The 27,599-nt window shown below is 43.1% G+C and overlaps 1 protein-coding gene across 6 annotated transcripts in view; it reads left to right on the forward strand.

Moving 5' to 3' along the window:
* Window positions 1-27,599, forward strand: part of hspg2 (heparan sulfate proteoglycan 2) — a 528,874-nt gene that overhangs the window by 292,311 nt on the left and 208,964 nt on the right. For all 6 annotated transcript variants that reach the window (XM_073031647.1, XM_073031648.1, XM_073031651.1 and 3 more), the window contains exons 33-40: window positions 3,721-3,861; window positions 5,138-5,332; window positions 11,196-11,234; window positions 12,793-12,894; window positions 14,008-14,301; window positions 20,290-20,379; window positions 22,521-22,604; window positions 25,116-25,208. In XM_073031647.1, the coding sequence (XP_072887748.1) occupies window positions 3,721-3,861; window positions 5,138-5,332; window positions 11,196-11,234; window positions 12,793-12,894; window positions 14,008-14,301; window positions 20,290-20,379; window positions 22,521-22,604; window positions 25,116-25,208 (1,038 nt within the window). The remainder of the gene's footprint in view (window positions 1-3,720; window positions 3,862-5,137; window positions 5,333-11,195; window positions 11,235-12,792; window positions 12,895-14,007; window positions 14,302-20,289; window positions 20,380-22,520; window positions 22,605-25,115; window positions 25,209-27,599) is intronic.

A 27,599-nucleotide genomic window follows, 5' to 3' on the forward strand; every position in this document is an offset into this window, starting at 1 on the left:
GAGTTTTCCTGCCAGTGACCTACGAGTTTCCTTCCATATCCTAATGATCAGGTTGGTAGGTTAACAGAACACTGTAAATTGCCAATAGTGTGTAGATTAATAGTAGTATCTTGAAAGAATTTGGGAGAGGTTCTTGATGGGAATGTGGGTAGAATACATTCCAGTGGAAACTGGTGAGAAAACTGGATTACTTTGTAAACTCGATAGGCTCCTTTGTCGTAAGGACATGTGGTGGTCTGAGGACACTTGCACGTGAAGGACTGCAACAGCTCAGGAAGGTGGCAGAGCCACATCTTATCAATGTCACCTAAGAGTCAGATGTACATGAAAAATAATATTAGCCAGACAACCACATGCAATTTCTATAAATAAATATAAATAGTACTGTGGATTCTGGTTAATTGGGGCACATTGGGTCCAGTACATTAAAAGGCAGCCCCAATCAGCCAAAGTTTAATGGAAATAGTTAAAATTTTACAAAACAAAAAGGAACTCTGAGTAAACACGAGGATCTCCCATCCACTGCCACCAACCTCATAGTTCTCACACCCCACACTTCCCGTTTCTACCTCCTTCCCAAGATCCACAAACCTGCCTGTCCAGGTAGACCTATTGTTTCAGCTTGCTCCTGCCCCACTGAACGCACTTCTGCATACCTTAACACTGTCTTATCCCCCCTTGTTCAATCTCTTCCCACCTATGTTCGTGACACTTCTCACGCTTTGAATTTTTTCAATGATTTTAAGTTCCCTGGCCCCCGTCGCCTTATTTTCACCATGGACGTCCAGTCCCTATATACCTCCATCCCCCACCGGGATGGTCTCAAAGCTCTTCGCTTCTTTTTGGATTCCAGACCTAACCAATTCCCCTCTACCACCACTCTCTTCCATCTAGCGGAATTAGTTCTTACTCTCAAAAATTTCTCCTTTGGCTCCTCCCACTTCCTCCAAACCAAGGGTGTAGCCATGGGCACCCGTATAGGTCCCAGTTATGCCTGCCTTTTTGTTGGCTTTGTGGAACAGTCCATGTTCCAACTATATACGGGTATCCGTCCCCCTCTTTTCCTTTGCTACATCGATGACTGCATTGGCGCTGCCTCCTGCACGCATGCTGAGCTCGTCGACTTCATTGACTTTGCCTCCAACTTTCACCCTGCCCTCAAATTTACCTGGTCCATTTCCGACACCTCCCTCCCCTTTCTTGATCTTTCTGTCTCCATCTCTGGAGATGGCTTATCTACTGATATCTACTATAAGCCTACAGATTCTCACAGCTACCTGGCCTATTCCTCTTCCCACCCTGTCTCTTGCAAAAATGCTATCCCCTTCTCACAATTCCTCTGTCTCCGCTGCATCTGCTCTCAGGATGAGGCTTTTCATTCCAGGACGAAGGAGATGTCTTCCTTTTTTAAACAAAGGGGCTTCCCTTCTTCCACCATCAACTCTGCTCTCAAACGTATTTCTCCCATTTCCCGTACATCTGCCCTCACCCCATCCGCCCACCACCTCACTCGGGATAGGGTTCCCCTTGTCCTCACCTACCACCCCACCAGCCTCCAGGTCCAAGGTATAATTCTCCGTAACTTCCGCCACCTCCAACGGGATCCCACTACCCAGCACATCTTTCCCTCCTCCCCTCTTTCTGCTTTCTGCAAGGATCGCTCCCTAAGTGACTCCCTTGTCCACTCGTCCCCCTCATCCCTTCCCACCGATCTCCCTCCTGGCACTTATCCTTGTAAACGGAACAAGTGCTACACCTGCCCTTACACTTCCTCCCTCACCACCATTCAGGGCCCCAGACAGTCCTTCCAGGTGAGGCGACACTTCACCTGTGAGTCGGCTGGTGTGGTATACTGCGTCCGGTGCTCCTGGTGTGGCCTTTTATATATTGGTGAGACCCGACGCAGACTGGGAGACTGTTTCGCTGAACACCTACGCTCTGTCCGCCAGAGAAAGCAGGATCTCCCAGTGGCCACACATTGTAATTCCACATCCCATTTCCATTCTGATATGTCTATCCGTGGCCTCCTCTACTGTCAAAATGAATCCAACCTCAGGTTGGAGGAACAACATCTTATATACCGGCTGGGTAGCCTCCAACCTGATGGCATGAACATTGACTTCTCTAATTTCCGTTAATGCCCCTCCTCCCCTTCTTACCCCATCTCTGACATATTTAGTTGTTTGTTTTTTTCTGTCTCTCTGCCCATCATTTAGCCTGTTCTCCATCTCTCTCTGGTGCTTCCCCCACCCCACTTTCTTTCTCCTGAGGCCTCCCGTCCCACGATTCTTTCCCTTCTGCAGCTCTGTATCACTTTCGCCAATCACCTTTCCAGCTCTTAGCTTCATCCCACCCCCTTCGGACTTCTCCTATTATTTTGCATTTCCCCCTCCCCCCACTACTTTCAAGTCTCTTAGTATCTTTCCTTTCAGTTAGTCCTGACGAAGGGTCTCGGCCTGAAACGTCGACAGTGCTTCTCCTTATAGATGCTGCCTGGCCTGCTGTGTTCCACCAGCATTTTGTGTGTGTTGTAGGAACTCTGAGTAACAAGTTATGTATTTAAGTGAAATACAGAACAAATTGGAACACTACTGTAGCATGGCAAAGCTGCATATTAGATCCCAATAGTTTTCTGCAGTGGAATTCATCCAGTATATGCTGCCATATTCTTTTGATTGTAAATGAACAAAATCAGCACAGATTATTCTTCCTTGAGTAGATATTGTGCTGACAGTCTGGTTTGGGTGCTATCTCCAAGAGATAGGAACCTCAAAATGCATACCCATTCATACCACTCATGTTTGGTATGTATGACCCAGTAACATTAACTCTGACGAGCTCAGCAAGGGAGATGAGGCGGAGTACAGGGCTACTGTCAGAAACTTTGTCACATGGTGTGAGCAGAATCATCTGCAGCTTAATGTAAAAAAGACTAAGAAGCTGGTGGTGGAGCTGAGGAGGGCTAAGGCACCGGTGATCCCTGTTTCCATCCAAGGGGTCAGTGTGGACATGGTGGAGGATTACAAATACCTGGGGATACGGATTGACAAACTGGACTGGTCAAAGAACACTGAGGCTGTCTACAAGAAGGGTCAGAGCTGTCTCTACTTCCTGAGGAGACTGAGGTCCTTTAACATCTGCTGGACAATGCTGAGGATGTTCTACGAGTCTGTGGTGGCCAGTGCTATCATGTTTGCTGTTGTGTGCTGGGGCAGCAGGCTGAGGGTAGCAGACACCAACAGAATCAACAAACTCATTCGTAAGGCCAGTGATGTTATGGGGGTGGAACTGGACTCTCTGATGGTGGTATCTGAAAAGAGGATGCTGTCCAAGTTGCATGCCATCTTGGACAATGTCTCCCATCCAACACATAATGTACTGGTTAGGTACAGCAGTACGTTCAGCCAGAAACTCATTCCACTGAGATGCAACACTGAGCGTCATAGGAAGTTATTCCTGCCTGTGGCCATCAAACTTTACAACTCCTCCCCCGGAGTGTCAAACACCCTGAGGCAATAGGCTAGTTCTGGACTTATTTCCACTTGGAATAATTTACTTATTATATAATTACTTATAGTTTTATATTGCTATATTTCTACACTATTCTTGGTTGGTGCGGCTGTAACGAAACCCAATTTCCCCCGGGATCAATAAAGTATGTCTGTCTGTCTGTCTGACTCATGTTCAGCTTGTTGACTTATCATTTGTTTCTCATTGCAGCCTAACGTGGAAGGCCAGACTTGTGACAGTTGCAAACATGGTTATTTCTTCCTGAGTGCAGACAACAGAGAAGGATGCCTGCCATGTTTCTGTATGGGCGTGACCCAGAAATGCAGCAGCTCCTCGTACTACAGGAAACTGGTATGTTTACATTTAATCCACAAAGGCAGGTAACTGAGTATCCTCAGCCACGGGTGAAATGTTTTAGTCTCTCTGCTCAATAGTCCTGGGGCAATGATAACCTTTCGATTCCTGTCAATATGTAACTGATGTTAGGTTTGGGTCCTAGACAAGTGTAATGTTGATCTAGTTAATACTTACTATAGTTTGAGACTTCACTCCTCCAGTATCACTTCCCCTCTCCACACTTACCTCCAGCAGTGCCTTCACCTGTGGAGTAGAAGCTGGTCCATTAAAAGACCATGGTATATTTCATGTATAAGTGGTTCTGGACAAGTGAAGAAGGAAAGATTCTGGAAGGCTGAAGATATCAAGTCAAGTCAAGTCACTTTTTATTGTCATTTCACCCATAACTGCTGGTACAGTACATAGTAAAAGTGAGATGTTTTTTCAGGACCATGGTGTTACATGACACAGAACAAAAACTAGACTGAGTTACGTAAAGAACAACACAGAAAAAAACTACACTAGACTACAGACCTACCCAGGACTGCATAAAGTGCACAAAAACAGTGCAGGCATTACAATAAATAATAAACAAGCCAATAGGGCTTGGTAAGGTGTTCAGACCTGGTGTTACTTTAATTTAATTTTCTAATTTAAGTTTGATACATAATGGGAGTTGAGTGCTTGGAATTGTAAGAATTTGGAGTCCAGTGCTTGCCTTGATGCCACAGTGAGCTGGAATTGTCTTCAGTCACATTCCAAAGTGGCACCCCTCTTTCAAAACATTGAGGTTAAGGATGGACAGCAGAGACCTCAATATTGGCAGGTCCAAGAACATTATTGCCACTTTCAGAAAGAGTGTTTCAGGCACAAAGGTATCTTCCAGCTCCCAGAAGGATTTACTGCAGGTGCCAACGGTCTGGATAGGTGTAGTTACTTCTCTGTGCAGATCTAACCTCACTGATCCCATGCATTAAATATTCCCAGTGGGGAATCAAACTGTTCACTGTGGATATTTTGAACTATCATTGCCCACCCCCTTAGCCCCAAGTCATTTGGTTCAATACATTATTGCCAACAAATTTTTTACCTGTCAAAGCTGAGATAAATTGAAAGACTAGAAAGGAAAAGAAATGAAGGGGTAAGAGTTGTGTGTTCCTCTCCTTAAAGCCTCACTCATCACTGAGCCATTTCAACTTCATGGTTATTGTGCAGAGTGAATGTCTTACTGGATCTGGTCTCTGATTCTCACGTGTCACAGTTACTGATGCCTTTCTATTAACTTCTGCAGGTTACCAGCCCATTTATTCCACCAAATAACTTCCAGAACTTCTCCTTGGTGAGCCGGCAGCGCACGACACACATCAACTCTGGATTCACGGTGACTGTGCGGGAGGGCCAGCCACAGCTCTCCTTTGGACGTTTTGGGCAGTACACCCAGGAGTCCTACTATTGGCAGCTTCCAGAAGCATTTCAAGGGGACAAGGTACGGTCAAAGAATTACACCTTCCTGTCCATTGGACAGGAAAGTTTAAACATTAAAACAGGCCATCTCTGAGGTGCTGTTCACATCTTATAAAGGAGATGGTGAATAACCCATGAATGTTATGGCGAATGAGGAGTATCCCACTGCAGTACTGATTTGCCAGGTTTCTGGTCCATGAATATTTTGTCAGTGACTGACAGATGGTGTGATCAGAGTGAAACAAGAAAATACCTGGCCTGGTATTTATCAGGGCTTTTTTTTTGTGCAGGCAGCAATCAACGCGACAGGTCATTCATTGGTGACACAGCACAAGGTTTAAAAAGAACTCATTGATTAACACATTGATGAAGGAAGAGCAGTAGATGTAGTGTTATGGATTTCAGCAAGGAATTTGATAAGGCACCCCATACAAGGCTTATTGAGAAAGTAAGGAGGCATGGGATCCAAGGGGATCCAGACCTGGCTTGCCCACAAAAAGCAAAGAGTGGTTGTAGATAGGTCATATTCTGCATGGAGGTCGGACACCAGTGGAGTGCCTCAGGGATCTGTTCTGGGACCCTTACTCTTTGTGAGTTTTATAAATGAGCAGGATGAGGAAGTGGAGGGATGGGTTAGTAAGTTTGCTGATGACACAAAGGTTGGAGGTGTTGTGGATAGTGTGGAGGGCTGTCAGAGCTTACAGTGGGACATTGATAGGATGCAAAACTGGGCTGAGAAGTGGCAGATGGAGTTCAACCCAGGAATTGGTGAAGTGTGAAGACTCTTGGCAGTGTGGAGGATCAGAGGGATCTTGGGGTCTGAGTCCATAGGATGCTCAAAGCAGCTGCGCAGGTTGACTCTGTGGTTAAGGAAGCGTATGGCGCATTGGCCTTCATCAATCGTGGGATTGACTTTAGGAACCGAGAGGTAATGTTGCAGCTATATAGGACCCTGGTCAGACCCCACTTGGAGTACTGTGCTCACTTCTGGTTACCTCACTACAGGAAGGATGTGGAAGCCATAGAAAGGGTGCAGAGGAGATTTACAAGGATGTTGCCTGGATTGGGGAGCATGCCTTATGAGAATAGGTTGAGTGAACTCGGCCTTTTCTCCTTGGAGCGAAGGAGGATGAGAGGTGATCTAAAAGAGGTGTACAAGATGATGAGAGGCATTGATCGTGTTGGATATTCAGAGACTTTTTCCCAGGGCTGAAATGGTTGCCACAAAAGGACACAGGTTTAAGGTGCTGGAGAGTAGGTACAGAGGAGATGTCAGGAGTAAGTTTTTTTTACACAGAAAGTGGTGAGTGCGTGGAATGGGCTGCCAGCAACGGTGGTGGAGGCAGATACGATAGGGTATTTTAAGAGGCTTTTAGATAGGTACATGGAGCTTAGTAAAATAGAGGGCTACGGGTAAGCCTAGTAATTTCTGGGGTAGGGACATGTTCGGCACAACTTTGTGGGCTGAAGGGCCTGTATTGTTCTGTAAGTTTTCTATGTTTCTAACCATCAGACTCTTGAACCAAAGGGGATAACTTAACTCTACTTCACTTGCTGCATCACTGAAATATTCCCACAATCTATAGACTCACTTTCAAGGACTCTTCATCTCATGTTCTTGATTATTTATTGCTTATTATTTATTTTTGTATTTGCATAGTTTGAGGGGTAATAACTGTTCCTGAACCTGGCGGGGTGGGTCCTGCGGCTTCTGTATCCCCTTCCTGATGGTAGCAGATTGAAGAGAGCTTGACCTTGGCAATGGGAGTCACTGATGATTCTTGCAGCAATGCTTCATGTGGACGTGCTAAGTGATGGCGAGGGCTTTATCCGTGATGGACTGGATCATATCCACTACTTTATGTAGGATTTTCCATTCAATAACGTTGGTGGTAGCCAGTCAGTATACTCTCCACTATATATCTATGGAGATTTTCCAAAGTTTCAGATATCATGCCGAATCTTCACAAAATTTTAAAGAAGTAGAGGTGCTGCTTCACCTGGTGAAGGAATAGCTTATAAAGATGTGGTCTGCAGACTCCCTGATCAATCCACCTGCATGAAGGGCATCAAATTGCTGCTTAGAGACCGTGTTAAGGAAGTGGAGCTGCACTTTGTGCTGTAGTCACCCCCGTGTTGCAAGAGGCATGTACCTGGGTGACTTTCGAGAGAGGGGAAAGGAATAGTCAATGAGTACAGAGTACTGCTATGCCATTCCCCCGATAATAAGTAAACCACTGTTGGGGAGGACAACCTACTGGGAGACCGGGTCTCTGGCTCTGTGGCTGAGGAGGGAATGCGAGAAGACGAGGAGTGCAATAATGATAGGGATTTCCATAATTAGAGGAGCAGAAAGCAGATTCTGTGGATATGAAAGAGACATGGAATTGTATGTTGCCTCCCAGGTGCCAGGGACAGGTATGTCCATGGCATTCTAAAGGGAGTTGATCCTGAAGAAAGAATATCAGGAACTAGGTTGAAAGCTGAAAGGCAGGACCTCCAGGATAGTAATCTCTGGATTGCTGCTTGTGCCATGTGCCAGTGAAGGTAAGCATACCATGATTTGGCAGATGAATGCATGGCTGAGGAATTGGTGCAGGGGCAGGGTTTCAGATTTCTAGATCATTGGGATCCCTTCTAGGGATTTGTACAAAAAGGACTGGGTACGTTTGAACCCAAGGGGGACTAATATCCTTGTAGGTAAGTTTGCGTTGGAGAGGATCTAAACGAATTTGACAGGATGGGAAATGGGAACCAGAGTGATAGGGCTGAGGACGGGGCAGTTGGGATACAATTAGATGCATTGTGTAGTGAGACTGTGAGAAAGGCCAGGCAGATGATAAGGTAAAATTGTTATTATGGGATTTGTTAAAGCGCAACAGAAGATCAAAATCAAGAAGAGTGATGAACACGGGACTGAAGTTGTCATATTTGAATGTGCACAGTAGATGGAATAATGTGGGTGATCTTGTAGCACAGTAAGAGATTGGTAGGAATAATGTTGTGAGCATCTCTGAAGTGTGGCTGAAAGGAGATCATAGTTCAGAACTCAATACCCAAGGACACGCATTGTGTTGAAAGGCCAGGCAGGGAGGCAGAAGGTGGGGCGGCTCTGTAGGTAAAAATTTAAATTTTTAAAGGTTGGCTACAGGTCAAATTGATGTGGCGGAGTCCAGGCTCCAGAGCACATCAAAGCAATAGATCCTGATGTTTGCATGATGAGTTAAGCGCCAGGCCAGATTGAAAAGGTCAGGGTGTTGGGGCCCAAGGCGAGGGATGGGCTAGCTCTGTGTTGAACTGAGGGTCTTTGGTTTTGTGCCTATGTACAGACTTGCTTTCATGAGCCTTAGTTCTGAATGCTTACTTTTGTTTACACGCTCTGTTTTTTATTTCTCTGCACATTGGGAGTTTGATGGTCTTTTATTCAATGGGTTCTTTGTTCTGCAACTGCCTGCAAGGTGATGAATCTCAAGGTTGTATAATGTATACATACCTTGAGAATAAATGTATCTTGATCTTTGAACTTTGAAAACTAAGAAGAGAGCATACAATTTAGAAAATAATAGTGGGAAGGTGGAGGATTAGGAAGCTTTTAAAAACCAACAGAATGCAACTAAAAAGCCATAAAGAGAAAAGATGAAATATGAAGGTAAGCTATCAAATCATATAAAAGTGGATACAAAAAAATTTTGTTTTCAGACACATAAAGAGTAAAAGAGAGATGGGAGTGGATAACAGACCACTGGAGAGGTAGTAGCTGGGGGGCAAAGAAATGTCGGACAAACTGAATAAGTATTTTGCATCAGTCTTCACTGTGGAAGACACTAGCAGAATATCAGAAATGTGGAAGTGTTGGGGCAGAAGTGAATTTCGTTGCTCCAAGGAGAAAGTGCCTGGCAAACTGATGAATCTGATGGTAGATAAGTCACCTGGTCTAGATGGACTACATCCCAGTGTTGTGAAGGAGGTAGTTGACAAGATTGTGGAGGCATTAGTCATGATCTTTCTGGAATTACTGGAAAATTGCAAATCTCACTCCACTCTTTATGAAGGGCGGGAGGCAGAAGAAAGGAAATTATAGGCCATTTAGCCTGACTTCAGTGGTTGGAACGAAGTTGGAGTCTATTATTTAGTTTGAGCTTTTGGAGTACTTGGAGGCATGTGATAAAATAGGCCAAAATCAATGAAGTTTTCTAAAGGCGAAGTCTTCATTTCGAAAGGGCTAGAATACAATGGCAAGGATATAATAATGAGGCTTTATAAGGATTGTATTGTGGAAATCCCACTTAATAGGGTTAGTATGTGCTTGAAGATCATGATTGAGATGTGGAGAAAATTCTTTTCCCAGAAGTTGGTGAACGTGCGGAATTCATTGCCACAGACGACTGTGGAGCTAAATTATTGGATACATCTAAAGTTGAAGTTGCTAGGTCCTTGATTAGTAAGGACATCAAAGGTTCCAAGGAGAAGGCAGGGGAATGGGGCTGGGAGGGAAGGTAAATCAGCCATGATTGAATGGCAGAGCAGAGTCAATGGGCCCAAAGACCTAAATTCTGCTCCTGTGTCTTATGGTCTGGAACGTCTTCCCACACTTCCCTTTCGTCCATCAACTCCTTCCCACTTTTGTGAAGTTAGAGAAAGTTACTGTTGTGCTTTTCCACCACAAAGCACTGCTTCCACCCAGCCTGACTGAATCTCCATCAAGGCTATTGGTGTAATATGAATTTTCAAAATTTCATGCATGTTTGTGAAAAGTATTTCAGCTGGTATGGCTGACTGAGCACATGGTCTTTATTACATGATAGGAGTGCACTTCAAAGGAGAACAGCACTATCTCACTGCAACGGTTCTTGCAGCTAAATAAAACAGTACGGTGTATAACGTAGATTACTGTCTGTGATTCACTGAGTTCAGTCGAGGGTTAATCTCAAGTCTCAGTGTTAATTTGTGTATACATTTAATTCTGCCCTTCTTCTGGAAGCTGATACCTTGAAACCTAAAGCTTGAGTTCTTGAGCTCACTGAAAACTTTGATCCTTATTCGGGTCAAGTTACCAAATTCCAAAGTTTAATGGTTAGATTCTTTCTGGGGTAAATTCTGTGAATATCACTAGATTGAACATTGGAAAAGTCTTGCATGGATAGACGGGAAGCAAAGCAGCGTTCTTCCAAAGCAAGCTGGTGCCTGTCTTCACAATGCAACAGCAATAATCTACTGCTTTGAATGAGGCTGGGGTATCAATTTTGGGAACTGTATCAGTACTTTGACATAACGCCTCGGGTAATTTGTTAAAATTATAATTGTCCACAATAGAATTCTCACAGCAAAATAAATAACATAAAAGTATGGTCTGCCCCTCAGCAGATTAATCTTACATTCTCTGCCCACAGCCACACCAGTGAGATACTAAATTTTCATTGGTTCAAGTTGAAAGGCATGCTAATGTACCAACATAGAAATTGGAAACAGGAAGTTGTGAGCTCAAGCCCCATTCCAGGAAAAAAAATCTATGGATGCAAAGGTACCATCCAACCAAGGCCCCCAACCATAATCCCCTCTACTGTGGTGTATCTTTAAATAGCAGACTGAATCAGTTTGACTGGTCTATAATAAAAACACAAGTTACAGGAAAAGCTTAGGCGGTCAAGCAGTATTTGAGGAGAAGTAAACCTAAAGTGTCAGTGCCTTTTCTCTCTCCCGAGGTACTGCCTGATCTACTGAGTCTTACCCGCCATCTCTAGTTGTTTACCTTTACATTATTTGATTATTTTAAAGTTGCTGTAAGAGAGTACAAAAGGTGGGCTAGTTGTTCTCGCTGTACCTGTCTGTTATTGTGAACCCTCTGCTCAAGATGTACAATCTGTGTCTCACTCCCTTTCTTTCAGCGGGAGGAATTTTATGCCCGCATTCGACGTGGGCACAAGGTATTGTGATGTCTTCTGCCTGATGTGATGGCTGTATTTGCTTGAGTTTGCCTGTGCATGGTTGATTGCAGTGGTACAAATATCTAGTTTTTGGAAAATTACTGAACTCTCAATAGAATAGTCTTGGGTGCATGACACTCTCCTGTGGCCAAGTGCTGGGCAAAATCTAGTACTAAAGAGTAAATGCACAGAGATAGTTAGCAAGCCAAGAGATAGTTCAAGACACTAATGTACAACTTAAAGTTTTTTATGAGGACCATTTGACAATTTAATGATCTGTCTCCCCAGTGTTTAACTCTTATCTCCCAAGCTCACTTGATTCCTATAGTGCCACCCTTCAACCCCTTTTTCCTCTTTTATATTTTCATTTTATTCTCTGCTTTTTATTTTTATGCTTTAACTGTTTTCTTGTCCTAATTGTATTTCTTATTTAGTGTAAACTTAAAATGTTAGTGCTTGCCTTCCTTCCCCTTCACTCCCAGCTTGTTATTGTCCTCTGATCACCTCACAGCCGGAGTAACTTGGGATCTCAATAAACCTTCTTGACCAGTCGGAAGTTTGGATTTAAAATAGATCAACATGTGGATATGGTTGTAGCAAACTTCCAAAAGCACAAAATTATTGCCGGATACCCCAGAGAAATTACCTATTGTTCTGAGGAGATTGCTTTGTAAACAGCTCCAAAACCTAACTTCTTCAGTATTCCTTGGGTTTTTGATGCTTGAGAGCAGGATGCTGGTACCTCTTAATTACGTAGTTAAACTGTAATATCTGGCACTTGTAAAACATTTTCATGTTGCTAAGGGTCCTAATTCTTCAAAGAACAGTAGCATCATTTCTAGTGACTTAAGCACAAAAGCTATTGGGAACAGTGATGAAAGGAGAAAAATGAGTTAAACCAGCTGAGTGAGGGAATTACAGTACCCTTTAGCATCTCCAGTCCTTCCAGGTGAGGCGACATTTCACCCGTGAGTCTGTTGGTGTCATATACTGTATCTGGTGCTCCCGGTGTGGCCTTCTGTATATTGATGAGACCCAACATAGATTGGGAGACCACTTCACCAAGCACCTACGCACCAGAAAAAGCAGGATCTCCCTGTGCCTACCCATTTAAATTCCGCTTCCCATTCCCATATGTCCATTGATGGCCTCCTACACTGTCGTGATGAGGTTACACTCAGGTTGGAGGGAACAACACCTTATATTCCGTGTGGGTAGCCTCCAACCTGATGGCATGGATTTCTCAAATTTCGGGTAATGCCCGTGTCTGTTGTGTATTAATATCCAGCATGCTTTAAACTTGTACATGTGATGGGTCATTTTAAACTTGTACATGTGATGGGTCATTTTAAACTCGATGTGTTATTGACCTGTGATTAGAGCTCCTCATCCTGGCTAATCACAAACCAATCGTCGGGCTGCGTATTCTGAAATTCAGTTTGCTAACGTTATGATTCTTTAATTCATTCGTTTGTGACGATGTTGAATTTTGCCTCTGGAGTATCTTGCTGAACATGATTTATAGTTACTGAGTAATATGGAGAATTACATTTAATAGAAGGACTCATCTCTAACGGAGGAGCAGCTGAGAAAGGATGCAGCCATATGGGGACTCCTGGGCTCCTCTTCCTCACGGTCTAGGGCTAAAAGGTCTTCGAAGGTAGCAGCCAAAGTGCATGAAGCCTGCCTTTCTGCAGCATGGAGAGCAAGCAGTGCAAGGGAAACCAAGTAACATCAGACTAATTGTCTGTAACTGAATTTTCATTGTCTTTTTTAACAACCTACAAAAGTGTGGCAAAGTCTTCAGTTCACTGTGTAAGGCGGTGTGAGCTAACATTCAGCACGAGCTATAAATAGAGCGTGTGTTACATCAGCTGGCCTGCTTGAGGATCTGGTATTAATTTTTCCAGGATGTAGTGAACCATGTATCCTACACATGGGTTGTGGACAAGCATTCCCATTCTGTTGCATGTTACTGAACTCCGTTCTACATGGGAAAACTGTCTTAGCGTGGTCTTGTTTGGACATCATTATTGTTCTGAATGCTTTGCTTTAATGCCTGAAATAAACAGTTTGGTTGCTTGTACTGGAAGTTCTTTGGGAAGAGTGAGAGAGGGTGTGATTCTGGATGCACAGTTGTGAATAAATACAGTAAAACTCCAGAATCCAGCTATTTGAAACTCCATTGTTCAGCCTCATGCTCACCGGATTCTGCTACTCATGTTTTTTAAAAAAAAGACCCAGGGCCCCAATTTCTGTGCAGCCTTTAAATTCACTAGGGGCTTGTTCCCATGCACCAGGTTCACTGCAAAATGTATTATAGAGTCATAGAACAACTGAACCTAACATCCAAAGGAAGTCTGTAGGTGCTAGATTGTCGGAGTTTTACTGTACGTTCACAAACCTCAAAAGAATAAGAGCATGTGAACATTTGTGTACAAACCGTGTACTTGTTCACTTTGAGCAACACAAAATGGTGGAGGAACTCGGCAGGCCAGGCAGCGTCTAGGGAGGAAAGTAAACAGCGTTTCAGGCCAAGACCTGATGAAGGCTCTTAGCCTGAAACATTGACGTTACTCCCCTCCGTGGATGCTGTGGTCTTCCTTCCTGTTGCTCAAGATTTCCAGCAGCTGTGGAATCTCGTACTTTTTCCACTATGGCTTGTGTGGTGATTTCATGTGATGGTTGTGAAGATTGTCATGGTAAACTGTAGGAAAATTGCTTTGTTATCAAGAAGCTGTTATGGGTGACTTGTCCACTCATTCCTTTATAGTCTATGCCTGATATGGAAGAACAGAAGCGTATAGACGATGAAATATGGGCAATGATAAGTAGCTTTAACACTGAAAAATCGCGCAAACCACACAGTCCTGTCCCTTCCAGTGACAGGAATCTGTCCCGGTCTTCACACTCCTTATCTCAACTGTCGATAGCTGGACCTCCTGCTCCCTCTGTCTCTCACAAAAAATCATCTCTCTCGGTGTCCTCCACATCCGATTCAAGAACTGCTTTTTCACATTCTTCTCTTCCTCCATCTCTGCTTGGTTATCCTGCCCTCCACAAAAAGGTATGGAAATTTTGCATTATGGCAAACAATCTTTTCTTTAAGGAAAATCTTTTTCATTTGATTGATGGAGTAACAAAATTATGTATTAAGTTGCATGCTATGCAGTGAGATGTTTTACAAAGACAATGCTGTTCATGAGGGTCAGGTGGCAAGTGGTTAAAGTATTCAATGTCAGTATGTCTGGCATTGCGAATGGCCCGGTGGCAAACACACCATATGGTACCTCAAAGAAACTGGCACATCATGCCAGACCCTAACCCCAGGAAGGGCCATTAGGTGAAAACTTTTTTTAAAAACATATTATTTCTGTTTTTGCACTATTTTCAATCTGTTTAATATACATATTTATGCTTACTGTAATTGATTTCCTTAAATTTTTCTATTTTTCATGTATTGCATTCTACGGATGCTGCTAAGTTAACAAATTTCACAACACTCACTGGTGACAACAAACCTGATTCTGCATCTGAGGTGGAAATTCAACATTATTGACGTCATTTCATGTACACAAGTGTAAAGGGAAACAAAATAATTGTTACTCCGGATATGATGCAGCACAAAAAAAAATACACAATAAGATAGAGATCATAGTAATTAAAAAAAACTCAGTACATGTACAGTGCCTATAAAAAGTATTCACTCCGGTTGGGAGTTTTCATGTTTTATAGTTTTACAAACTTGTATCTCAGTGGATTTACTTTGGCTTTTTTGACACTGAATAGCAGAAAAGACTCTTTTGTGTCATAGTGAAAACAAATTTCTGCAAATTGGTCTAAATTTATTACAATTATTAAACATAAAATAACTGATAACTCACCCTCTTCAAGTCAGTATTTAGTAGATGCATCTTTGGCAGCAATTACAGCCTTGAGTCTGTGTGGATAGGTCTCTATCAGCTTTGTACATCTGGACACTGCAATTTTTCCCTATTCTTTACAAAACTGCTCAAGCTCTGTTAGATTGCATAAGCATTGTGAGTAAACAGTTCTTTTCAAACCCAGCCACAAACTCTCAATTGAATTGAGGTCTGGACTCTGATTTGGCCACTCCAGAACATTAACTTTGTTGCTTTTAAGCCATTCCTGCGTAGCATTGGCTTTATGTTTGTGGTCATTTCTTGCTGAAAAACAAATCATCCCGAGTTGCAGTTCTCTTGCAGACTGCATCAGGTTTCCCTCCAGGATTTCCCTGTGAGAGACTCTGAAGTCAGCTAGAAGTTTCTATGTTCTGATGAAACCAAATTTGAGCTTTTTGGCCAAAAGACTAAATGCTATGTTTGGCATAAGCCAAACACCGTACGTCATCACATGCCTTTTGGCAATCTCTAGTTGAGATTTCATGTGAGTGGCTTTCTCTTTGCCACTTCCCCATAACGCTGTGACTGGTGAAGCACCCGGGCAACAGTTGTTGTATGCACAATCTCTCCCATCTCAACCACTGAAGCTTGTAACTCTTCCAGAGTTGTCATTTCTTAGTGGCTTCCCTCACTATTACCCCTTCTTCTATGGTCACTCAGTTTTTGAGGACAGCCAGCTCTTATAGCTGTGCCATATTCTTTCAATTTTTTTGATGATTGATTTAACTGTATTCTGAAGGATATTCAGTGACTTGGAAGTTTTCTTGTATCCATCTCTTGACTTGTGTTTTCATGGAATTGCTTGGAATGGTTCTTTTGTCTTCATGGGGTCACCAACAGCTGGACCTTCCAGGTGTATTTTTACTACAATCAATTGAAACACCTTGACTGCACACAGGTGATCTCCATTTAACTAATCATGTGACTTCTAAAACCAATTGGCTGTACCAGTGATGATTTCTTGTCTTATTAAAGGGGTGAATACTTATGCAATTAAATATTTTGCATTTTTTATTTGTCATTAATTAAGATCACTTTGTAGAGATCTGTTTTCATTTTGACACGATAGTTGTTTTCTTCAATCAGTGTCAAAAAAAAAGCCAAATTGAATTCACTGTGATTGAATGTTGTAAAACAATAAAACATGAAAACTTCCAAGGGGGTGAATACTTTTTATGGGCACTGTAAATACAGAGATAGCTAATCTACACAGGTTGATTGTATGATTGACAGACACATGTTTCATTGATCCATAAAGTGACGCTGGGCACCGGAGTATCTGTACTTAAGGTGACTCAGAGAAGATAATGAAGTAGTGGCGGTGGTGGGTAGAGGTGTTGATCAACCTTACTGCTTGGGGAAAATAGCTGCTTTTAACTGTGGTGCTCCTGAGGTGAATGGCGTACAGACTCCTCCCTGATGGGAGTGGGACAAACAGTCCATGAGCAGGGTGGGTGGGATCCTGCATGATGTTACTGGCCCTTTTCCAACACCTTTCTGTATATGCAAATATCCTTAATGGTGAGTAGGCTGGTGCCGGTGATGTGTTAGGCAGTTTTGACCACCTGTGTTGAGCCTTCCAGTCTGCCACAGTACAGTTTCCGTACTGTGCAGTGGCACGGCATGTTAGAGTGCTTTCCACTGCAAATCTGTAGAAGGGCATGAATATTGATGTTGAAAGACCAGCTCTGTCAGCCTCCTCCATAAGTAGAGGCATTGTTGAGCTTTCTTGATTGGGTCGAATGTGTTCTGGGACATTGTGAGGTTGTGAGAGATAAGCACTCCCAAGAGTTTGAAACTATTCGCAATTTCTACTGCTGTACCCGCCGATGTAAAGAGTGGTGCGAGTTCTTCCGAAGTCAGTAACCACCTGCTTTGCTTTGTTGACACTGAGAAAGACGTATTTACCTGACACTGGGCCTCAAACTCTTCCACCTTCTCTCTCTAGGCTGTCTTGTCATTGTTGGTGATGATCCCTGCTGGTGTCGTGCTATCAACAAAGTGATTATTCTGGTGTTTGGCCATGCAGTCGCGAGTGAGCAGACCGTACAGCAGGGAGCTCAGCGCACAGCCCTGGCAGCACCTCTGATGATGTTGACAGGGAGGGAGCAGCAGTTGTGTATCCTGACTGAGGTTTTTAGGCTAGGGAAGGGCCTTGTTTCACATCCAATCCTGTGCAGCACTGTGGCAGTTTCAGAGAAATCCATTGTAGCACTGGAAGGAGGTTGAGCAAGTTGGGACTTGTGACTGGAGTGTAGGAAAATGAGGGTTTATTTTATAGAGGTGTATGAAATCATGAGGGGCATAGAAAGGGTTAATGTACACAGTCTTTTGGGTTGGGGAAACAAGAACTAGAAGGCATAGATTTAAATTGAGAGGGAACGATATAATAGAGACCTGATGGGCAACTTTTTCACCTGCAGGGTGCTCTGTATATGGAATGATCTGCCAGAAGATGTGGTTGAGGCAGGTACATGGATAGAAAAAGTTTAGAGAGATATGGGTCAAATGTGGGAAAATAGGAGTAGCATACATATGCACCTTGATCAGCATGAGCCAGCTGGGTTGAAGAGCCCTTTCTGTGCAAGAATACTCTGACAAACCCTAGTTTTGTATCCCATGGGTAGGAATATTATTCAATTGCTCCTCCACCCTTTGTTCAACATTAACCACCAAGAGGAGTGTTTCAGGTTTTAAGCTGCATTTCTTTTCCTTGGAGCAGAAAAGACTGAGGATTTCAGAATCATTTGGGGTAAAGTTGGTGTGGATAGCCAGAAACCTTTCCCTTCAGCAGCGGCTCCTTTGAGCAAAGGACATAGCTTACAGGGTAAGGTACAAGAGCCCTCTGAGGGAATTGAGGGTGAGCAGATTACACTCACAGGATCCTTGGACCCTGGGATCCGCTGCCACAGTGGGTGGTGAAAGTGAATACTTGATGAACATGTGAAAATCGATAGCAGAAGAGGCTATGAGCCAAGAGTTGGCAAATGGGATTAGTATTGTTAGATACCTGATAGTCAGCATGAATATGATTGTCGGAAGGACCTGTTTCTATGCCTTTTGACTCTTGTATTAAAAGAAAGGTGCAGGAGAGTTATTGTTTTCTGGTGGTAGCCATGCACATTTCAGACACTTCAAATAGTTTTGACTCATGTTCAAATTAATGTGAATTAAGTATAACAGTAATTCCCTTCAGGCAAAATGTTAGCCAATTACTGAACGGTTCACGTCCATAGACTGGGAATCTTCTCCAGCTGTTTATGCTTGCATTGCCCAATGGCAGGATGAAGGGAGTTCCTTAACAGGGCAGGGCACAAATGGGAGTGCAGATGCTGGAGTATGGAGCAACAGTCTGTTGGAGGGATTGTTTAGAAGTGTGCAAGGCACCAGTAAGATGGATGATAGCATTCTTTTCCCCAGGCTGGGGGAGTCCAAGACTAGAGGACATGGGTTTTGAGTGAGAGGGAATTGGGGGAGAAGGGGGAGGGATGAAGATTTAAAAGAGACCTGAGGGGCAACTTTTTCACAAATAGAGTGGTAACTCTCTGGAACCAGCTGCCAAAGAAAGTGGTTGAGGCAGGTACAGTAGTGTTATTTAGGAAGCTCTTCAGATAGGTACACGGTGGGGTGGGGCCAAACACAGGAAATTGGAACTAGCCGTGTGGGCAGTACGGTCTTCGTTGCCTCATTGGGCTGAAGAGCTGCTTTGCTCTTAGTCTCCATCCCAGTGGGCCAAGCAGCATCTGTGGGGGTAAGGGGAGGAAATGTTTTGCATCAAAGCAACGGAAATTCCTTCCAGTTCCACTGCCCCTCTTCCCACAGATGCTGCTTGACCTACTGAGTTTCTCTAGCACATTGTTTGTTGCCTAAGCTATTTACCAGGTTACTATAGGTGGATGAAGATGATGGGGCAGACAGCTTCCTTTAACTGAAGAAGTGCACACCCTTGAGAAGGGACGTGTGATTCATTGGTCTGCCAGTAGATATGTTCATTGTCCAAGCCTTGGGCTGAAATGGAAGGGGTCTGAGATCATGTGAAGGCTGTTTAACATCGTGAAGGGTTTTGATAGTGTGACAGTGAAGAAGCTGTTTCTACCAAACCGTAATAGACTGGAATGTAATACCAAGCGGTAAGAAACAGATCTGGCTGGAATTTCATAGGCAGCAGGTCACTTTGCTCATGAACACTCTGTCTGAAACAGACTCCATGTTAGCTATCAAACAGGTTCTTGGATAAATACTAAAAGGGAAAATCTGTGGGGGAGAGGGGATAGTATAGGACAATGGACTGAGTAGCCTCAGATTCCATCATCCCATGGTATGTCACGTTAGCATTGTACCAAATCTTAGCTAGACTGCACTAAAAGTATTATAAATGGTTCTGGTTACCCAGCTTCAGGAGGAATATGATAGCTGTCAAGAGAGTGCAGATGAGATTGACTATAATATTGCCTGGAATGGAGGGATCATCAGATTCAATAGCTTGAGGTAATTCTCTCTGCAATGTAGCAAGATGAAGGGGGTGACCTTAGTGGGGCTAATAAAATTACAAGGGGCATAGTTAAGAAGGCTAGCCAGAATCTTTTTCACGGGGCAGCAGATTCAGAGAGCACAGGTTCAAGGTGAGAGGGGAAAAGTTTAAAGAAGTTCTGAGGAGTAATATTTTCACACAGATGCCAGAGGAGATCTTGGATCCATATCCCACTTTGAAAGGTTATTTGGACATGGATAGACAGAAGACTCTTGAGTTTAGCTAATCACCTTTTGCAGTGGTCAGTCTACAGTGTATAGCTGAGGTGGATGGGGCTCCACTGTTGAGTATCCCCATGCCATGTGAGCCCTCCCTCAACATACAGAGAGCCCCTTCACAGTTCTGGCCCGCACATGCCTTGCCCGTTTAAGTAAGGAGTAACACTTGATGGAACATTGTCTCACCTGAACCATGAATCGAGGAAAATTAAGTTTGGATGACAGACAGACAGACATACTTTATTGATCCCGAGGGAAACTGGGTTTCATTACAGTTGCACTGACCAAGAACAGAGTAGAAATATCACAAAATAAAAACCAGAAATAATAAAAAATGCAAAAGTGTGTGTTCGCTTTCAACTGCTGTTGATTTTTCCATACAGATAAAAAGTGCCTCTAAGATTCCCTCTTTGCAAGATCAAGAATCATCAAATCTCATTTCTTCCTCTTTTTGGGGCCCAAGGCCAGAGAAGGTAGCTGTGGTTAGCTGCATGGAATGTTCCAGAACCTCTGTGACCTTCTGCATGACAATGATGTGACTGTCTTCAGAAAGTTTCTCATGAGGGAATATGCTGGAAATAGACAGCAGGGTGGATAGCATCTGCAGAGAGAGAAAGAACACGACTGTTTTAACTTGACTAATTTTCATTGAGCTAATGTTGATGTTAGTATGTCCCCGCAAATATTCCAGGTATTCAGATTTTCAGCATTTCCCTGTGAATCAGTCAGCCTTTTGAACTGCAGACTCCAGATTTCTGGGTGAGATACCTGTTTAGTTGCAGCTGCTGCTCAAATGCCCACAAAACCATGCCAGTTCCATTGGCCCAAGGTGTTAAAGTAATGTGTTTGTGTAATGTGATCCATTTTGCATGTGGTTTTAGCATGAAACTATCCCCTGCTGATTGCTACACTAATATTTGTTGCAGTCTTGCTGTTAACTCTGAAGTGTGCCCATGTCATGTGCAAATTGTCGTGGACAGTTCCTATTGGGTGTTGAGCTGGAGAGAAGACCTGGAGAGCTCTCCTCCTCAGCTCTCAACAGATCTGAACATAAAAGGTCAGCCTGTCCCTGCTTCCTGATTTTCTATGGAGGTAATGTTGGTTGTTGGGTGCATCCACACTAACCTGGTGGATATCTTCAAAATGTGTGGTATTGATGGGTCGATGCTGTTGATCACTAATTGTGCTGGTTGTCATAGCAACGCTAGGTGTAAGCTAAGCCCATTTGGGTTTATTGAAATCTGGCATTGGTCTGATGAAGAGGATATTTAGATTTTATTAGAGAGTAACCAATTGGATGCTGGTCGCAAAGATTTTCAGCAAGTAAGTGAAAAAAGTCACGAAAAAGAAACTTAATTGGATTTCCCTTGCACTGGTTGAAAATACACAATTTAGCAACTTAGCCCCTTGTTTAGAGCATCACTAACCCTGGAGCCTGCACAAAGTATTTTCATAAACTTACTCTCCTTCCATTTGAACCACCCTCCACAGGGAGGGATCCTGCCAGACTTCAAAGACCTGCAACATCTGCCACCTTTTCTACCAGATTATTAGAATAACCGGATAAGGATCTCTTAAAGTTCCTAATCCTGATGCCCAAAAAAAGATGAACTTGTATTGGAATTAACCATGGTGCACCAGTCTATTAGAAAAAGTTTAGAGAGATTTGGGTGAAAAAGGGACCCGCTCATTTTAGTTGGGTTGGGCCTAAGGGCCTGTCTTGGGCTATATGACCCGATGAAATTATGGTTCTTTGGGTTTCTAATCATCACACAGACTGGTAGGGATGTGTCCTCCTGTGGTTAATTTGGCAACACTCATAGTGAGTGGAAATGGAAGATGCACTGTGAATATAGCTTTGTTTAAACCCAGAGTTGATCTTCATTTGAAAGAGAGATTTTCTCTTTAATCTTTCGTCTTCCCATTTAAAATATTGTTTGCATCTCATTTGATTGCACCTAGATCCTTGGAGGCATTATTTGTAGGAACAGGTTGTACTTTCACTGGAGTCAGGTCTTCCCAACTCTTCGATCTCCCCCTAGCTGGATGTGCATTCCATCTCAGACATATGGAAACTCTGGCAGATTGTAACTCTAGGTAAACACTCAGTCAGGGTTGCAAATTGGCTTCTCAGCTGATCACGCAAAGACGATGAAATGGAAAATCATCTTGCTAATAGAAGTGGAAGAGTGGGAAATGTTCATGAGGCCATGAAGAGAAAAAAAGCCGGTATATCAGGCTGATAGTCATTCTCAAAGTTATGAGTTCACCATTAAATAATTCTCTTGCTTGTTTGCATTTTTTTGCTTAACCACATATATCAAAATGCATTACTTCTGATACCCAATGACGGTTTAAATTTTGAAACTTGACTTTAATAATTCCCTATTAAGTACACCTGTGTTCAATTTATCAGCAGGAAATGAGGGGGAGGTTTTTGCACGTGCGTGTGTGTGGGGGGGGGGGATGGGGGTTGTGGTGAGGGTACAGAAGACTATGTTTCAAAAATATCCTAAGGACAGAATTCCAGAGCCTTTTGCTGACCATAGCTTTGACTGCTGCTTTGTGTAAACTTTCTCTCGTCATCTTGTCTCCGCCTCTTTCCCTATCCCAGTATGCTCTGCTTTACGAGGGCTTCAGCCTCCTGCCTGAAAACATTTTCTATTGGCGACTACCTCACCAGTATCTGGGCAACAAGGTAACCAGTAATCTTCAGTAGTAGTATTTGAAAGCCTCTTTTTTTGCACAGTTAAGAGTTTAAATTGATATGAGTGATACATCTGCTTCTAGTTCATCATAATAGTAACATTTTAAAGAGAAATTCATTTAGAATGATATTCTTTAAGGAGAGATGCACTGGTTGGATTAGCCTCTGTGGTTGGGGGTAAAGAATGTTTCACAGCCCTCGAGCTTTCACACCTAATGCACATCTATAGTCAAATCATCAGAGCATCTATCAAGTTTTGCTCATGCAACTTTAGCTTTCAGACTCTCATGTTTGCAGCTCACTGAAAAGATAGTTGTTGGTGAACATCAGTACCAGAATGTTAATCTAGAGCTATGGTTTGTTAGTTGTCCATCTTATCCAACAATGACAGGAAAGTCTGTAAAGCGGGAAGCTCTTGCACTGAGGCAGTTCCACTCTTTTGACCTTGGAAGTCCGGCTAGGGTCTTCCTTGGTTGCCGTGGATGACCATGACTACTTCCGTGCCTTGCCATACCCATCACTCTCCATGAAGCATTACAGAACAGCCTTTTGAGTTGTTGGATCTCACTGTTGTTCTCATCTGCCCAGTCTCCCAAAGCTGACTTCACATGCTAGGACAGGCATGTCCTTATCTCACCAGGGTATGAGGCCGCTGGCCACGCTCACCTTGTTTTGCCCTCCTATCAAAGTGATGTACTGGGGTGTGGCCATTTGCATGCAAGCAGGTACTTGGAGCCACAGGTGAGAGCTGAATGATGGGGACCAAAGGTGAGTGAGCAGCTCCAGAATGGATGTGACAAGCCCTTTCACCGGACGTGTTACCCCTCCCTGGACTGCGCATTCACACATACGATTTGGGAAGTTAATTAAGAGCACTGTTCATTCTCATTGAGATTATGGAGAGAATATTAGCCTATTCTTCCAATTACACATTTTAAAGATGATACAATTTAAGTCAATCCATTGAGTGTTCAATGTAGCTGATCCGGTCTCGTCAGTGTCCTACCAGAACTTTTATGCTAAAATAACTCAAGATGTCTTTTCCAATCTACTCCGTCCTCCTGTGTTTTTTAACATTAGACCACTCACTGAGGGTAAACCAGTTTGGTTGCTGTTTATTGTCCCCACTGATGGTAACTTGCTGAAACACAGGACGTGTGTTGCTTTTATTTATATAGGAGGTTAAGCAAATAGCAAAAATAGCAGTGTTTTCAGTGTAGGCATGTATGTGATTTTGCTAAAAGAATCGTGTGAGATGGTGGAAAGCTGAAGTGAGCAGGGTGCTACTGTTGGTTGGGCGGTGGACGTAGATAGAGCAGGAGCAGACCTCATCGGACAGTAACCACTACTGCAGACTGCCTGGGCTGAATGGCTTCTTCACCAATGAGAAAATCTGCAGATGCTGGAAATCCAACACAACACACAAAATGCTGGAGGAACTTGGCAGGCCAGGCATCCTCTATGGAAAAGAGCAAACAGTTGACATTTTGGGCCGAAACCCTTCATCGTGATGAATAACCTCGGACCGAAATGTCGACTGTTTACTCTTTTCCATAGATGCTGTCTCACCTGCTGAGTTCCTCTGGCATTTTGTATGTGTTGCTGGGAAAAGCTTTTGTCTATTTGGAGCTGGTATCATAGAGATAAAAGCACATTGAAACATTGCACGTAACACTGATCAGTGGCAGATGGAGATATTTCGTAACAAAGTTGAGCAGATGCAGTGGTTTAACTTAATGTTTACTTATTTAGATGAAGTTCTCAACCAAATCCAGTGAAGGACTTTGATCTGGAGCTTCTGTCTTATCATGAGAAAAATCAGATGATTTTGTTAATGGGGCAGCCTTACACATGGTCTCAGACTTCCAAAGGGAAGATGGCTGTAACCTGCAGACGACTCATGTACAGTAATATTCAGTATTGAACAGAGGCTTCATGGAGATGAAACTACTCTCTCTACTGAGCATTGCTCATTGTGATTCTCTATATGTACTGCTATTAATAACTTTCTCTCTATAAATATTCTTTGATCATTGAATTGTAATGTTAGGAAGTTTGTTTAAACATCCCACAGCTCGTGTTTATCTGCCCTCCTTCTAAAACCATCTCCAAACACTGGATCAAGGAGCGGCTTCAGCCAGTGGCAGGCAGCAAGTTGTTAATCTCTTCGGGTATTCCCACACTATCCCAGTTCATTCTCTTTCGGTGCTCCATTCTACAATTGCTTACCAGTGCTAATCCGGTTGTGAGCAGTGCTCTGTAATTCTAGTTAATTTCAAATTTCTGAAAGCTATAAATAGAATCTGCAAGTAATAACTTTCTAATCAACAGCTTAGAGTTTACCTGGTATGAGTTTCAGCAAGTTATAAAATTGCTCGCTATCTTTTTGTGGGATTGTAGCACCTGACTGTTGACTGAGAGATGTACTAGGGAGAATGTATTTTCTTGCAATGCCAAACACTGTGGTGTAATAAGAGTATAATTTTTATTTTCTTTCATCAGGTGACATCCTATGGTGGACTGCTTCGATATACCCTCTCCTACGACTCGGGGTTCCGGGGTACCACAGTCCTGGATGCAGATGTCCAGATCATTGTACGTCACTACAGTATTCCAGCTGCCATGTTTCATTCAAGTTTGTTGACGTGAAAGAAATGATCATAACAATTAATTTTAGATTTCTACTGTGTATTAATTTCTTCATGAATGGCAAGCTGGAGTTCTGACATTAGCAGGGAAATGGGTTCTGACCTTATCTGGGGGTTGGGAAAGGTGATTATTCAACATTTGGTACGTATCAGCTACCAACACTGCGGAGAGAGGCACAGACATCAGACAACAGGCCACTCAGCTGAGATGGAATAAACCTTTAATTGATTAAGGGTTTCTTACTTAAATTGTTTTCTCTGACAGTTTCTGCAGGTTTGATTTGGCAAACAGCTGGGCATCTGTCTAAGCTCTGACAAAATAAGGCCTTGTTTAATGCTGCTTCAGGAGTAACTGGAAAATTATTTAGCTTCTAGTCCCTTTTTTATAGCTGTTGCATTTATTTGTTATTTTGTGTATAATTATTTAATTTGCTGCTTTAGTCCACATTGGAACAATAAGATAAAAGCATGCTTGGTCAACATGCAGGACAACCAGGGTGTTAGGCTCCACATCATATTAAAGCTTCCCATTGCTCTTAAAAAATGGATAAAAGAATTATGGGACTGCGTAAGGTAGCACAACAAAACAGAGTAGAAATAAGGAAATAATATGGAACAGGGAGACAAGAAATGGTATGTAACAATTTATTGAGGTGCATCTGCCTGATGACGTCAAAATTGGAGGGGTAGTGGAAGGAAGGCTTTGAAAGCTTGCAGTGTGATCTTGACCAGCTGGAAAAATGGAGTGAAAAATGGCAGATGAACTTTAATGCAACGTGTGAGGTTTTGCACTTTGGCAGGACAAACCAGGAGCAGACTAACGCAGTAGGGCTCTGAAGTGCATGGTAGAATGAACATAAGAAATAGGAGCAGGAGTAGGCCATCCGGCCCATCGAGCCTGCCCGGCCATTCAATAAGATCATGGCTGATCTGTCCATAAACTCAGCTCCATCTACCTGCCTTTTCTCCATAACACTTAATTCCCTTACTATGTAAAAACCTATCTAACTGTATCTTAAATATATTTAGTGAAGAAGCCTCAACTGCTTCCCTGGAATTCCACAGATTCACCACTGTCTGGGAAAAACAGTTTCTCCTCATCTCTGTCCTAAATCTTCTCCCCTGAATCTTAAGGCAATGTCCCCTAGTTCTAGTCTCACCTACCAATGGAAACAACTTTTCTACTTCTGTCTTATCTATTCCTTTCAAAATTGTGTATGTTTCTATAAGATACCCTCTCATTTTTCTGAATTCCAGAGAGGAGAGCCCCAGGCGACTCAATCTCTCCTCATGGGTTAACCCCTTCAACTCTGAAATCAACCTGGTGAACCTCCTTTGTACTGCCTCCAAAGCCACTATCTCTTTCCTGAAATATGGAGACCAGACTGCACACAGTACTCCAGGTGCGGCCTCACCAGTACCCTGTGTAGTTGCAGCATGACCTCCCTGCTCTTGAATTCAATCCCTTTGGCAATGAAGGCCAACATTTCATTTACCGCCTTAATAACCTGTTGGACCTGCAAGCCAACTTTTTGCGATTCATGCACAAGCACTCCCAAGTCCCTCTGCCCAACAGTATGCTGCAATCTTTCACCATTTAAATAATAATCTGTTCTTCTATTATTCTTTCCAAAGTGTATTCCATCTGCCAAACCTTGGCCCACTCATTTAACCTATCCATATCCCTCTGCAGACTCTGCATATCTTCTGTCCAGTTTCTATGCTACACTCAGTCCCCTCTTCCAAATCATCAATGTAAATGGTAAACAGCTGCGGGCCCAGCACCGACCTCTCACCACTGACTGCCAACCGGAAAAACACCCATGTATATCAACTCTCCGCCTCCTTTTGGTTAACTAATCCACTATCCATGCCAATACACTTCCTCCAACTCTATGCATCCGTATCTTATTTATAAGTCTTTTGTGCAGCACCTTATCGAACACCTTCTGGAAATCCAAGTATACGACATCCACCTGTTCCCCTCTATCCACTGCACTCATTATGTCCTCAAAGAACTCCAGTAAGTTTGCCAAACAGGACCTGCCCTTTCTGAATCCATGCTGCATCTATCTAATGGAACCACTCCTTTCTAAATGTTTTGCTATTTCTTCCTTAATGACTGCTTCAAGCATTTTCTCGACTACAGATGTTAAGCTAACTGGCCTATAGTGCCCATCTTTTGCCTACATCCTTTTTTAAAAAGTGGCGTGACATTTGCTGTCTTCCAATCCGCCAGGACCTGCCCACAGTCTAGAGATCTGGGAATGCAGATCTAGTATTTCTTGAAAGTAGGTTCACAGGTAGATAGGGTCATAAAGAGAGCTTTTAGCACATT

This window comes from Hemitrygon akajei, chromosome 29 (genome assembly GCF_048418815.1).
Source record: "Hemitrygon akajei chromosome 29, sHemAka1.3, whole genome shotgun sequence".
NCBI classification, from domain to species: domain Eukaryota; kingdom Metazoa; phylum Chordata; class Chondrichthyes; order Myliobatiformes; family Dasyatidae; genus Hemitrygon; species Hemitrygon akajei.